At 57.6% G+C, this 13,947-nt stretch overlaps 1 protein-coding gene across 1 annotated transcript; it reads left to right on the top strand.

The window, feature by feature from the left end:
- The first annotated feature begins 618 nt into the window (after window positions 1–618).
- LOC129017005 (TBC1 domain family member 3G-like) lies at window positions 619–13,739 on the top strand. Its single transcript, XM_054456966.2, has 15 exons — window positions 619–1,611; window positions 4,321–4,393; window positions 4,556–4,638; window positions 5,925–5,964; window positions 6,448–6,525; window positions 6,977–7,084; window positions 7,415–7,524; window positions 8,777–8,825; window positions 9,351–9,471; window positions 10,185–10,279; window positions 10,678–10,743; window positions 11,207–11,306; window positions 11,676–11,828; window positions 12,812–13,244; window positions 13,288–13,739. The coding sequence occupies exons 1-15, from the start codon at window positions 1,526–1,528 to the stop codon at window positions 13,418–13,420; spliced, it is 1,728 nt and encodes a 575-aa protein (XP_054312941.2). The 5' UTR covers window positions 619–1,525; the 3' UTR covers window positions 13,421–13,739.
- Window positions 13,740–13,947: the final 208 nt, after the last annotated feature.

The following is a 13,947-nucleotide window of genomic DNA, read 5'->3' as shown; positions in this document are numbered from 1 at the left end:
CAAACTGGCCCCTGGCTGGTTTCCTACCCTGCACCCTGCCATGCAAGGCCTCCTCTCCCACCCCTACCCCTGTCTGTCCCACCTCCACCCCTAGGCTGCCCCACACCCAGGCTCCAGAAGTCTCCCAGGATCCAGGAACTAAGGGCAACCACTGGGTTCCACAGCCCCTAGACCATGGGTCAGCCACCCCTCTGCGTGCTGACAAACCTTGGCTCTCATGCCCCACCCCAAGCCAACCACACAGCCCTGTCCCCGCACCAGCATTATTACCGCCTCCTGATTTTGGCCCTGACAGCCCTGCTTCCTGGTAACCTTGCCCCCTCCCACCCTGCTCCAGGCAAGCCCAAAGGCCAGCGCCCTCCACCCACCTTTCCTGGGGGCCGCTCTACTATCTCCTTGCCCAGATGTCTTAACCTGGCTTTATCAAGATAGAATAAATAATAGGGATGAGGCCCCGGACTCCACCAGGAAGATGTGCCAAAATACTCTCCAGTTAGAAGCGGGAACAGTGATGGGGCCTATGGAAGACCCCAGGATTGTCACCCAAGCAGCAAGAAGAGCAAGGAGCCCGGTTTCCTGCTCTTACACGGGGAGGACGTGGCCAGGGCTCCTTAAAGCCTTGGAGACGGGTGGGCAGGAGAGCAGATCCACCCTCCTCTTGAGGAAGCAACCACCACCCCCAGGAAGCAGCAGATGGTGGCACACAGGCAGAGTCCCTGCGTGCTGTAGAGCAGGGCCAGCAGATCTGTACTCAGCCTCAGCCCCAGGGCAGCTGCAAGATAGACTGAGACCCTCACAGGTTGGGCTCTGTGCCCCCACCCAAATCTCATCTGAACTGTAATCCTCCTGTGTCAAGGGAGGAACCTGGTGGGAGGGGATGGGATCTGGGGACAGTTTCCCCCCTGCTGCTCCCCTGATAGTGAGGGAGTTCTCAGGAGAGCTAATGGTTTGAAAGTGTGGCACTTCCCGGTTCTCCACTCACTCCCTCCTGCTGTCTTGTGGAGAAGGTGCCTGCTTCCCCTTCGCCTTCTGCCATGACTGTAGGTTCCCTGAACTGGGAGTCAATTAAACCTCTTTCCTTTATAAATTACCTAGTCTCAAGTATTTCTTTATAGCAGTGTGAAAACAAACTAGTAACCCTTCCCTGAGGCGCCTTCTCCTTAGGCAACCAGCTGTCTCCATGCTCCTCCTCTGCCCCCTGTTCTTTCTTTTCCCCTCATGAGGCCCAAGTGATAAACAGGCCAGCCGCAGCCCCAGCCCCAGCCCCAGCCCCGTCCTACTGCAAGCCTGTGTGGCTGCTGGAGAGGCCATGCTCCTTTCCTCTCCCTGAGCCTGCCTGATACGCTTTCTGGATCCTGGAGGAAACTGACCCACTATTCTCATACTGGTGCAACATCACCAGTATGAGTACCAGTCTTGGTACAGCTTCCAAGACCTCAAAGCTGTACCATTTGAGCCAGGCTTTTTTCTTGTCTCCACTTGCTAGGGCTGTCGTTCGGACAGTCCTAGAGGGTGGTGCCAATGGATGAATGGATGGATGGACAGCAGTCCAGGGATGATGTCCCTGTCTGTCCTGAACTCGGCCCTTCCTCCAATGAGAAGCCTTCCTGAGTGAGTATATACAGTCATCCCTTGGTATGCATGGAGGATTAGTTCTAGGGTCCCCGGGAATGCCAAAATCCATGGATGCTCAAGTCTCTGATATAACATGGCCTAGTATTTATGTATAAGCTATGCACATCCTCCCGTAGACATTAGACCATCTCTAGATTATTCATGATGTGTAATACAATGCAGATGCCACATGAATGGTCATGATACTGTATTCTTTAGGGAATGATGAACAAAGTCTGCACATGTTCCATAGAAACATAACCATCCAATTTATTTTCTGAATATTTTCCATCTGCTGTTGCTGAATCCACAGATGCAGAGCTCCTGGATACGAGAGCCAAGTGTGCTTTGAGAGTAGGGTGGGTGAGGTTGCTAATGAGTACAGGGGAGCAGGTGTTGATTGGGAGGACCCTGCACTGGGGCATCTGGACATCCTTCCTCAGGACTTGAGACTCCAGTTGGATGGCAAAGGCAGACTCAGCCCAGGTCAAAGCTGTCCCCTTGAAGTTTCATTTTATCCCAAGCTCTTTCTGGACCCTGGAATTTGGCATCCCCTAGACCCTGCGTGGAAGGACAGCTGAGCCAGGATTTAGATAACGTGTCTAGAAGAGCGAGCCCCTAGTGTGTGCCCGGCACTTTCCCCACAGGATCCTCTAGCTAGAATATCCAAGGGTCATGGAGAGAAATACCCAGTTAAAATATCAGAAATGAAGAAGTGATACCATTAGAGACACTAAAAAGATCATTAGGTAATAGTATTAGCTTTTGTATTCTGAGATCCAACAGCAGCAGTCACTTCCCTCCACCCCTATGTGTATCCCAGCACCACCCTGGACAGGGAGGGCTGAAGTTAGGGAGCACCCATGGATGATCTGGTGCTGGCCCTGGGCCTCGGGGGTGACAGTGATGAGGAACTGGGTGCACACATCAGTGGGGCAGCTGGGCCTGGCCAGAGAAGCAACACACACGTGTACAGACGTGTTTACCCACATACACGTGTGCACGCACGTGCACAAACACATCGCAGGCAGGCATGTTGATGCCTCAGGCAGCGGAGGACCCTGACTATGGGCCCTGCTGACCCGGGCAAGGCCCCATTGTGATGCGTGCCATGACCTCAGAATGTCACTGGTGCTTAGCACCTATCCGCTCTCTGGCCTGCCTCAGTGTTCTACAGCAGTTACACACAGGCGGTGGTATCTGTGAGCAGCTCTGTGGACTCAAAGGTTTTCTCCCTGAGAGGCATAACCCAGGCCAGCTGATTCATCAGAATCAGGTGAGTGTGACCTGCTCTCTTCCCTCCAGGTTGACTTGGGGACAGTGGCTACGGTGTGGGCGGTGTTGGCATCTGTGGGGCAGCTACCGAGGAGGGTCATCCCTGAGCACTCACCAGGCGCCTGTTCTACACTGCCCGTGTAGACGATTGGCTCTTTCGTCCTCATGGTGGCTTCGTAGAGTGGGTGCTGTTCTCAAATGTACCCATTCGACAGATGAGACGTCTGGGGTCAGAGAGGCAGTAACCGGCCTGGGAATCCAGACGTGACCCTGAGTTTTGCTCTCAGCCCTGCCGTGTGCTGTGCTGGAATTCAGGCCTGAACCCTGTGACCTCCCTGCCCTAGATCCCAAATCTGCCCAGGTTTCCGATCCCGATGGGGCAGAGCCTGGTCCTGGCAGAGCCACTGGTATAGATCCACTGTGGGTGGGGTGAACAGGACGGTCCTCAGAACATCTCTGTGCCCTAAGCTGGGTCCTGATGATCGCTGTGGGCCCCAGTGAACACACATGGTCCCTTGTCCGGGGGAGCCTGCTGCCCTTGGGCAGCTGTGGAAAATGAAGGAGCCCTGGAGGGCTGGCTGAGGGGAGACTATCTTCCCTTCTGTTCAAAGGGGTCCAGGCACTAGGGTTCTCCCCAGGTATTTCTTGCTCTGTGTGGTCCTCTCGAGGCCTCGCCCTCCTTTTGCCCCGAGTATTCCCAGGAGGGACGGTCCATCCAGGTGTTCTCCAGGACCAAGGACCCACTGTTCTTCCTCAGTGACCCAGGAAAGTGAAGCCTCCTCCTCTAGGGACAGCTCAGAATGGTGGACTCCACAGTCCCTCTGCGAGAGACGTGGTTTCCATGAGTACAATAGATCTTTTTCATCCCCAAACTGAACACCCTCCTGCTCAACAGGCATTATTCCTAAAGTGGATTCACTGTTCAGACTGAAGGGCCATGGTAGCCAAAGTGATGAGCGGAGTAGAACCGAGCAGTCAGGAGAGATCTTGTTCCCTGTAGGAAACGGGGCATCTCTGTGGCCCTGAGCATCCCAGGAGGCCGAGTGTACAGAGACCTCTGGTCGCTGAGCCCAGTCTGCCTCCACATCCCTGGAATAGCCCATCATGGGCCCTTCACCCTTGGCAGGTGGAAACCATTCAACCTGCTGGGGCAGGTGTGCCCCCATTTCATGGCATTTGGGGACAACAGGATTCTTTGTCTAGGTCCCACTGTACTCAAGTCCTTGGGAAGATGCCCACCCCTGCTTGGGACTTGAGACTCCAGAGACTTGAGCAGCTGTGGGCCACAGGGTCTGGCCCCTTTTTAGCTGGGGGCCGCGGTGGAATGGGGTTTACGCAGCCAGCCAGCATCTGGGAGCCCGGCGGGAGCGGTTCAGGTGTTCTCCGAAGCTGTCAGGTACAGTGTAACCTTTAGATAATTTTGTCTCACAGGATGGACACGGTAGAGGACGCGGACAGTTGGTGGGCACAAGAGCGAGAGGACATCATTATGAAATACGAAAAGGTACAAGTCGGTCTGCTTCTTGGAGGGAGGCCTCTCCCAGCGCGCCCTGGTCAAAGGGTCCTGCGCTCCCTAGGAGCACAGGGCAGGGACGGGTGGCCAATGCCCCCAGGCCCTTGCACCCTTTACCTTGGACCCCTCACCAAGGCTCCCTCTGGGCTACAGGGACACCGAGCTGGGCTGCCAGAGGACAAGGGGCCTGTGCCTGTTGGAATCTATGGCAACATTGATCACTTTGGAATTCTGCAGTGAGTCCTCTGCACTCCCCTCACCCCTAAAGCACCTGTCTCAGCTCAGGGATGGGTTTGCTTTTAGAAAGGCCTTTCTGATGCAGGACATGTCTTGCCAGGTCGGGTCAACCTCCTTTCCAGGGACAGAACTCCTCCCTGGCTCCCCTGCAGGTCCAGCCCGAGGTTGTTGTTAGGCCAGAGGTGCGGGGCCCATCTAGGGAGCCGGTGGGAATGGAGACTGGGCTAGGTCACGCACCTGGGCTCTCAGCAGTTCTGTCGGCAAGTGAGCACAAGAGGAGCGGGGCAGCCTGAGGGTCTGGCCCTGTCTACTTGGAGACAACCCCAGTGAGATCCAAGGGTTGTGGCCACAGGGTGAGGGGACAACTGGCCCAGCCTCGGGGCTGTTGTCCAGCAGGTCTCTGAGGGCCCACCTGCCCCTGTTCTCCCCCATTCCCCTAGAGCTACAGCCCTCACTGTCCCGTGAGGGGAAAAGGCATGGGGACAATGGAGGCTGTAGCCCTAGGAGAATGGGGGAGAAGATGGGCAGGGCCCCATTCTGGGCATCTCACGGTGAGGCCAGGGAGGCAGCAGGGCTTGTGGCTAAAGACCCTGGGTCTGGTGCTGGGAAGGGATCTGGGACCAGGTAACAGGAGCCCAGCCAGGAGCCTATCCCTCAGGGATCATAAGATGGAGAGACAGAGGATCCCTGGGGAGGTAGGGTGGGAGGGAGCTGATGAGCCGTGCCACTTCTGAAACGCAGGTGTGTGGCTCGGGTGCAGGGAGAGGCAGGTGGATGCTGGGAGGTCAGAACCTGCAAGGGCCTTGGGGCTGTCAAGTGGGATGGGCCCCTGGTGCACCCAGAGTACACCAGGCAGGTCTCAGGGCAGGCTCCCTTGACCCTGGTGGGGTGATGTGGTCACTCCCTGAGGGACTCCTGTCAGGGCCCGGTCGCCCACCGTGGGCGACCCACATCCCATCTCAGGGCTAACCTTTCTCAGCTGCAGCAGAAAGCACCACCTGGAGTCCAGGGTGGGCAGCCCCACTGGGCAGCCTGACCACCTCCCATGCCAGGGGCCCCAGTAACCCCGGCCAGGCTGTCCCTGCACTCCTTCTTCTCCCAGGTCCTGCCCCTCCTGGGAGTCAGACCCACAGGAAGGCCCTTGTCCTCCCTTCCCTGTGCCTTCTCCTGGGATGAGCCCTGAGCTGGATAGGGACAGAGCCAGTGCTTTCTAGGGGTCTGCTCCCGGGCTGGGGCGGCTCCAGGCCCCGTGCAGGTCCTCAGCTCTGCCTGGGTTGCCTTACAGTGAGACGGAGCTGCCTCCTCTGGCCGCACAGGAGGTGAAGGTAAGAGCCTGATGCATGGAGGGGCTGGTCCAGGGACGTAGGGACTGGGCGGGTGGTCGGTGAGGCAGAGGAAGCAGCCGGCCTGGGCGGTGGTGGGTGAGGGCAACACGCTGTCACTGGGAGGGGCAGCAGTCCCTGCTGGACCTGACCCCAGGTTGCTGTTAACTTTGGCAGTTTGATAAAATTTTCAAAAGGAGAACCACAGTCCTGGCTTGGGGGTGGCTGCGTGCTTGTGTCAGGACCCCACCTAGAGGCTGGGACCTAAGACTGGTGTGTCTGTGGCCTGAGGATGGTACATCCCGGGGTCCCAAAGCCAGCCCAGTGGTGCTCATTTGCTCAAAGGCTCTCAGCCCTTGAGGTCTGCCCTTCCCTGGCTCCTTCCAGCTGGGTCCCACCAGGGCTCCAGAGCCCAAGACCCAGCATCCGCGGGTGGCTCTGGGAAGCCTGGCAGCTCCGCTAACTCCAACATGCCTCATTTGACAGAATCGGCGGGAGATGAGACGGACGAGCAAGTGGAGGAAAATGCTGGGAGAATGGGAGACGTATAAGCACAGTACAAAAGTAATGTGTGGGGGGAGAGGCCCCCGAAAGCACTCTCTGCAGAGACAGGGGACAGGCACCCATGGCTGTGGCCTGGCACCATCAGCCTCTCAGAGGGTGGGTGGCACACTGTCCTCACCCGGAGGACTGCAGGCCTGGTCGCCAGATTCCCTGCCTTTCGTGCAAGCGTCACCTTGCTGGGAGGGAAGCTGAATCTAGGGCTGGGACCACCCAGAGCTCAAGGCTAGGGATGCCCTGGTGACCCGAAGGAAGGAAAAGGTTCAGATCAGAGTTTCAACTCTGAGTGTCCATCCACTGTTGCAGTCCTGGGAAGGGAGACCCTGTCCCAACTTGATGTCACCTCTACTGAGGAATCATGGGGCCAAAACCGACAATTTCCAGAATCCCCGGGCTCTGGTCCTCACTGGGGTCACCCTGTGGCCTGGGACACCAGATTGTTTTCTGCCCACAGCTCATAGATCGAGTGTACAAGGGAATTCCCATGAACATCCGGGGCCCGGTGTGGTCAGTCCTCCTGAACATTCAGGAAATCAAGTTGAAAAACCCGAGAAAATACAAGGTATGCTCAGCCAGAGCACAACAAACAGGACAGGCCATGTCAGGGGCCCAGGTCTCCAGCTGGAGGGAACGTCAAGACCACCCTGGGGGGCTGGGGGCAAAGGTCAGATGAGCACCCTGGGCACAGATGGTTACACAGTCACCACAGACAAACTCAGCTCTGGTGACCCTCCCTGGCTTCAGTAACAAGCCAAAATGCAGCTTTCTGCAGAAGGAAACCTTCCTTCTGTCCTTTCTTCCCGAAGTGCTGACTGTGGGCTGACTGCCACTGGGGGCAGGGAGGCTTCCTTCTGTTCTGAGGCTGCTTCCTCCTCTTGGCCCTGCCCTACAGATCATGAAAGAGAAGGGCAAGAGGTCATCTGAACACATCCACCAGATCGACCTGGACATAAGCGGGACCTTAAGGAAGCATATCTTCTTCAGGGATAGATATGGAGCCAAGTAAGCCTACAGGAGCCACAGGGCCCCAGGGGAGATGGAGTGAACGAGAGGGATGGGGGCTTCCCCAGAGCAAAAGCCAGGGTCACCCAGGAGGGATGACAGAGCTGCCAAGAGCTCTACTGGCCCAGGGAGCAGCCGGCACCATGAACCGAGCACCTCCCTGGTTCTAAGGCCTGGGTCAGACTGGAACATGTGGGGCCAGAACCCAGGAGGATCCTGAGGAGACAGAAGACAGCAAAGAAAATCATGCACAATGGTGAAAGGTGCTCTCCCTGACCCATGGGGACCCATGGTAGGACCTACGGGAGGGTGGCAGGATAGAGGGCCCATGAGCCCCGCCAGGCAACGATGACAGCAACCAAATGCTGGGGCAATTAAGGGTCCTGGAAACTCTCATCCAGGTCTGCTGGGAACATGAAATGGCACAGCCAGGTTGGCAGCCAGTTGGGCAGTGGCTCACAAAGCTCAGTGGACTTGAACCACACGTCCCCAAAGTGTCACAGATATCGAACCCACTGATTTGAAAACTGACATCCACATGAAACCTGCATGCCAGGTTCACTGCTTGATTCCTCGTCACTCACACACGGAGCCTTCGGGGATGGCCTTGAACACGGGAATGGGGAGAGCAAGGCTGGTCCTCCCTTCAAACGGAAGACCCAGTGAGAAAAGGGAAGGAGCCAGTGATGCCCGCACGAACGTGGGTGGATCCTAGATGCATTTTGCTAAGGGAAAGAAGCCAGACCCAATAAGCTACCACAGTAGGATTCCCATTCCTAGGCCATTCTGGAAAAGGCCAAACCATAGGGACTGAGAAGCAGTCTGGGTGGCCAGGGGCTGACGGATCGGGGAGAGGCTGGGTGCATAGGGGCCACCCTGGAGACTTGGAGGATGAAGGAGTCGCTCCAGGAGGGGCTGGAGTGGTGGCCGGGAGACTCTGCACCTTGGTTTGCAACTGTGGAGGAACTATACACCCACAGACTGAACTGGCGTGTGTGCAAACTGGAAAAAAAAAAAAATCATTCACAGTGAAAAGGATCAGGCAAGTCACTGTACAACTGGGCTATTTGCATGTCACAGATGTGGATTTTACTGAAACATTTCTTCAACAGTCTCAGGCCCTGAAGAGCTCACTGCTTATCTGGTGAATCATCTGAACCTGAAATAGGATTTGCTGTTAGGCTGTGTAGACAAAGTGAAACTAACAGCATCTGCACAAACCAAACCATAGCCCCCTTTATCTGTTTCCTAGGCAGCGGGAACTATTCTACATCCTCCTGGCATATTCGCAGTATAACCCGGTGAGTATTCCCGGCAGTGAGGTTCCCGGGCCGTATTTCCATATTCACAGGAGTGGGTGTCTGGTGGGGGTGTCGTTGCTTCTTTTAAAGTTAGTATTTGTGACCCACCAGGATATAGGAGGTAGGACTCCAGCTCACCGCTGGCATAAACCTCCAAGCAAGGGGGTGGTCTCAAGGGGTCAAGCTGAGACACAAAGGAGTCAGGGCCTCGACTCCTGCTGTCACTTGGGCCTGACCACCACTTCTCAGAACAAGAAATGATGCCCTCCTCCTGGGGCTGCCCCGAAGCCCAGGAGCTTGGCAGCATCGCACACAGGATGGTGCTATCGGCAGACATTTTGGACAAGGTGCTGAAGTGCCTGATGGACTTGGCTCTTGTCATGAAATGAATTTGCATCCTGAGGAAGCCTCTTCTTCAGAGGAAGCCTCTCCAGTCACCTCTGCCCTCTCCAATGACATGAGTCCTCCCAGGTGACCTCAGCCCTCCCAGGTGATGTCCTTCCATGGTGACTCTGGCTCTTGCAGGAGGTGGGCTACTGCAGGGACCTCAGCAACATCGCTGCCTTGTTCCTCCTTTACCTGCCTGAGGAGGATGCATTCTGGGCACTGGTGCAGCTGCTGGCCAGTGAGAGGCACTCTCTGCAAGGTAAGTGAACAGCTGCCCCGGGGACCTCCCGCAGCCAGACCTGGGGATGGCCACCCTGGCCAGGTGATCACAGCTTTCACCCAAGGCAACCTCTTTGTATCGCCAGCTTGTTCGGAGACTTTAGGATGTCTCTGCTGAGGGTCCCACAGGAGTCCACGGCTGACCCCCAAAGCCCAAATCAGACGCCTTTCATCCCCATCAGCAGAGGGCATCTCATCCTCCCTGTGGCCACCCTCTGTGTCCTGGAGCCACACCCTCCGGCTCTGATTCTGTGCAGCTGACTCTCCCCTCCCTGAGAGTCCTCCTGCCCTCCAGCTGCCCGGGCTCCTGCTGCCATTGGTGCCCATGAATGGGCCGACCAAACCCAGGTGGCAGCGTCTCCCCATCCCCTGTTCCCTGGCCTGACCCCACTTCCAGGAGATGACCAGGAAGCCCAGCACCCACCCAGTTCTGGCTGCCCTGTCGTGGCCTCAAAGTCAGGCTTGCCCTTTTTGCACCCTGGCCCAGGAGGCCTCCAGGGGAACCTCCAGCCAGGCTCCAGGGAATGTTCCCGCCCCACCTCCCAAGGGTAAAGGCCGCATAGTGGGGTCACCAGATGGGAGGGTGGGAGGCCTTGGGGTTTGGGGGCCTCTCCAGCTGCCCAGCTCTTGCAGCTGATGGCTCCACATCTTGGGGGAAGTCTCTGATTTCATGATGGGCTGGGGGCTTCTCAGGATTTCACAGCCCAAATGGTGAGACAGTCCAGGGGCTCCAAGACCAACAGGAGCATGTGGTACCCACATCACAACCCAAGATCATGTGGCATCAGGTGAGTTTGTGGTCCCCTCAGCTCTTCCCAGAGGCCCTGCCTCCCGTGGGGCTGTAAGGAGCAGGGGAGCTGGAGCCCCTCGTGGGGCTGGTGACTGGCTGAGTCCCAGCCAGGGCCTGACCTGGGACGTCGGGTTCTCCATGGGCTGGGAGTTGGTTTCCTTTCCTCCTCCTCCTCTTCCTCCTGGAGGAGACAGAGGCACAGGGATGGGGGCCCAGCTCCCGCAGAGCAGGGCAAAGGGCAGTGTGTCCACCGGGAGTGTGGGAAGGTGACAGTGTTGTGGGGAGCTCTGGACACTGCCCAGTGTTCTGCACTAGGGGAAGGGTCTTCAGAGGCCCTGGAAGAGGGAGGTTTTTAGGGCAGCCCAGTGGCCTGAGCACCTCTGTTGCTTCCATCAGGACAAGGAAGGTCTATGTGGGCAGTGTTCCTCATTAGGCTGCCTTATCCGGACACTGATTGACGGGGTAAGGAGGCATAGGGAGACCCTGGCTCAGGGACCCTCCTTGCCCTGCAGTGCCCTGCTTCCCCAGCCCGGGGGTCTGGCTCACTCCAGGCCCACAGGAGGCTCAGGCGGGTCCCCAAAGGACACACAAGCAAAACCCTCTGCCCAAGAGGGGTCATCCCAGGGCAATGGCTGGGGCTCAGGCCCAGCCTCATGGGCAGACTGGGCCAGGACCCGACTTGAGAGGGCTCAGGGAAGCCTCAAGCCCTGGGCAAGCCCCTCTCTCCAGGAGCCACATCCCCACTCAAATGAGTGCCCCCCATGAGGAGCTGCAAGACCTTGTCTGACCCAGCGTCCTGGAGGGCTCAGGCGACCCTCATGGGGAAGGTCACGGACTCTGGAGACTGAAGCCCCAGTGTGCGCAGCTCAAGCCACCAGCCCCAGCCTGGAAGGACCGGGTTCTTTCACACCTGCTGTCCCCACAGATCTCTCTCGGGCTCACCCTGCGCCTGTGGGACGTCTATTTGCTGGAAGGAGAACAGGTGTTGATGCCGATGACAAGCATTGCCTTTAAGGTTCAGCAGAGTAAGTCTACGTGTGCCCAGTGGGGCCTGGGGAGCCCTGGGGTCAGACCCCGACTGGCCCGAGGGCAGCTTCCACACACTGTCCTCATGATCCTCAGTTCTGGCCCAGAGGGAGGTCTGGCCAGGGGGGCTGGGCAGGACACTGTGACACCGAGTCCATCCCTCACATGACCCAGATGAAAGTCCAGAGTGTGGTGCGCACTTCCCTGCCCAGGTCACCCCTAGCCACAGTCTCCTGTGTATATCTGGACGCCTGGGGTGGCCACAAAAGGATCCAGCACCGCCCAGTGGGAGACTGAAGTGGCCACGGGGTATGAGCTGTGACCATTCCCAGGTAACTCTCCTGGCCTGATATCCACCCTGTCCCTAGAGCACCTCATGAAGACGTCCAGGTGTGGCCTGTGGGCACGTTTTCGGAACCAGTTCGTTTACACCTGGGCCAGAGATGATGACACTGTGCTCAAGCATCTTAGGGCCTCTATGAAGAAACTAACGAGAAAGCAGGGGGACCTGCCACGCCCAGGTGGGCTCCAGTGCCATTTCCCCTCCCATGTCACCCTCTGGGGTAGTCAATAGTAGGGGAGTGCCCGGGACCCGCAACCCTACTACCTGGGCCTTCCTCTTCACCTTTTCTTCCTCCTCTTCCTCCTGCACTCTAAGAAAGTACAGGAGGCCCACCGGTCCTCAGGGCAGGCGCTCAGTGCCTGTATACTGGACGTGCTGTGCACGCAGGAGGGGGATGTGGGCAAGACCCTCCAACAAGCCCCCTCCCACTTTCCACGGTGTCTCGCTCTCCCCCTCACAGGGCCCTCAAAGTTACTAGACAGGCCCAGACCCATTTGTGGGGGACCCCGCCCCTCCCTGCAGGCACCCACAGCCTCAGAGAGCAGCAGAGGCCCCTCACTCATGCACGCTCCTCCAAGGTTGCCAGGACAACAAGCCTTGAGCCAGGGAGGCAAGGGAATCGGTGTCCCTGACCCCCACAGAGCATTCAGGGAGAGGGCACAGGTGGGACCCCGGGCCCAGAGCCAGAGCCAAGAGTTCAGCCAGATGTGGGAACGGTCAGTCCTGGCATGGACTGGGCAGCCCAGGAGGGCAGAGGGTGTCCCACATCCGGGCCCAAAAACCCACTGCAGAGATGAGTCCCCACGTGAGGTGGCAAGGGGCTGGGTGACATCCAAGGCCCCTCCTACCTGAGTTCTGACTGGGGGCCGTATCCCAGGCCCAACAGCCTTGGGACAAAGGTGTGTGGCAGGAAGCCTCCAGCCAGTCTGAATCCTGGGGGCAGTCCCAGGAGCCACCCGCCATGCCACGACAGCTTCCCCACGCCAGGCAGCACACACCCCTCCCTCTGGGATCAGCAGACTACAGGCGTGTCCTCAGTGTCAGGCCACAGGGGCCACACAGAGACCCCGAGGACTACAGAGACGCAGGCAGGTGGGGCCCAGCCCGGAAAGGCCTGCATGGGCTCACTGGAGACGCTGACCGCATCTGTTTTCCTTTCAGCCAAACCCAAGCAAGGGTCCTCGGCATCCAGGCCTGTGCCGGCTTCACGTGGCGGGAAGACCCTCTGCAAGGGGGACAGGCAGGCCCCTCCAGGCCCACCAGCCCGGTTCCAGCGGCCCATTTGGTCAGCTTCCCCGCCATGGGCACCTCGTTCTTCCACACCCTGTCCTGGTGGGGCTGTCCGGGAAGACACCTACCCTGTGGGCACTCAGGGTGTGCCCAGCCTGGCCCTGGCTCAGGGAGGACCTCAGGGTTCCTGGAGATTCCTGCAGTGGAACTCTATGCCCCGCCTCCCAACGGACCTGGATGTAGGGGGCCCTTGGTTCCCGCATTATGATTTCGAACAGAGCTGCTGGGTCCGTGCCATATCCCAAGAGGACCAGCTGGCCACCTGCTGGCAGGCTGAACACCCTTCAGGGTTGAGATTGGCTTTCACTGCACTGAGCCACAACGTGGGCATGGACTTCCCGGCCCTGCAGTGCACCCAGCACTGAATCCGACGAGGGCACCCCCTTCAGAGCTAGGGACGAACAGCAGTGCGCTCCCACCTCAGGGCCTTGCCTCTGCTGCCTCCACTTGGAAAGTTCTCAGTTCCCTCCAGGCTTCTAGAAGCATCTGGGCCAGGGCTCGTGGCTGGATAATTTCCCAAGGCTTAACAACCCAAGCAAGCTTCCCATCCTCGTTTTATTTTTTGTTAAACTTATGAAAATTTATTAAGAAAGTGTGCAGCTCGAGAGACATTCAGAAATGGAACACACCAGCCCCAAGATCACAAAGCCAACCATGCCTAGCCCCTCCCAGCACCCCCAGCCCCACGACCAGCGTTCTGAATTCTGATGACACCATGAGCCTGCCTTTGTACTTTAAACTCATGGAAGGATAACCACCTTCACGTTTTAAAATAAATGTTTCCTGTTGAATGATTTTAGATTTTAGACAGAAATATTGAAAATGCACTACAGTGACCTCTTACACCTTCCATCCGGCTGCCCCTAATAATGACGTTTTGTAGTCCCATAGCACATAAGAAATTTAGGCCAGGTGTGGTGGCTCACACCTGTAATCCCAGCAATTTGAGAGGTTGAGGTGGGAGGTTCAGGTTCACTTGAGTCTAGAAGTCTGAGGCCAGCCTGGGA

Source organism: Pongo pygmaeus, chromosome 19 (genome assembly GCF_028885625.2).
Source record: "Pongo pygmaeus isolate AG05252 chromosome 19, NHGRI_mPonPyg2-v2.0_pri, whole genome shotgun sequence".
Taxonomy (NCBI): domain Eukaryota; kingdom Metazoa; phylum Chordata; class Mammalia; order Primates; family Hominidae; genus Pongo; species Pongo pygmaeus.
This window is presented reverse-complemented; position numbering and strand designations above follow the sequence as displayed.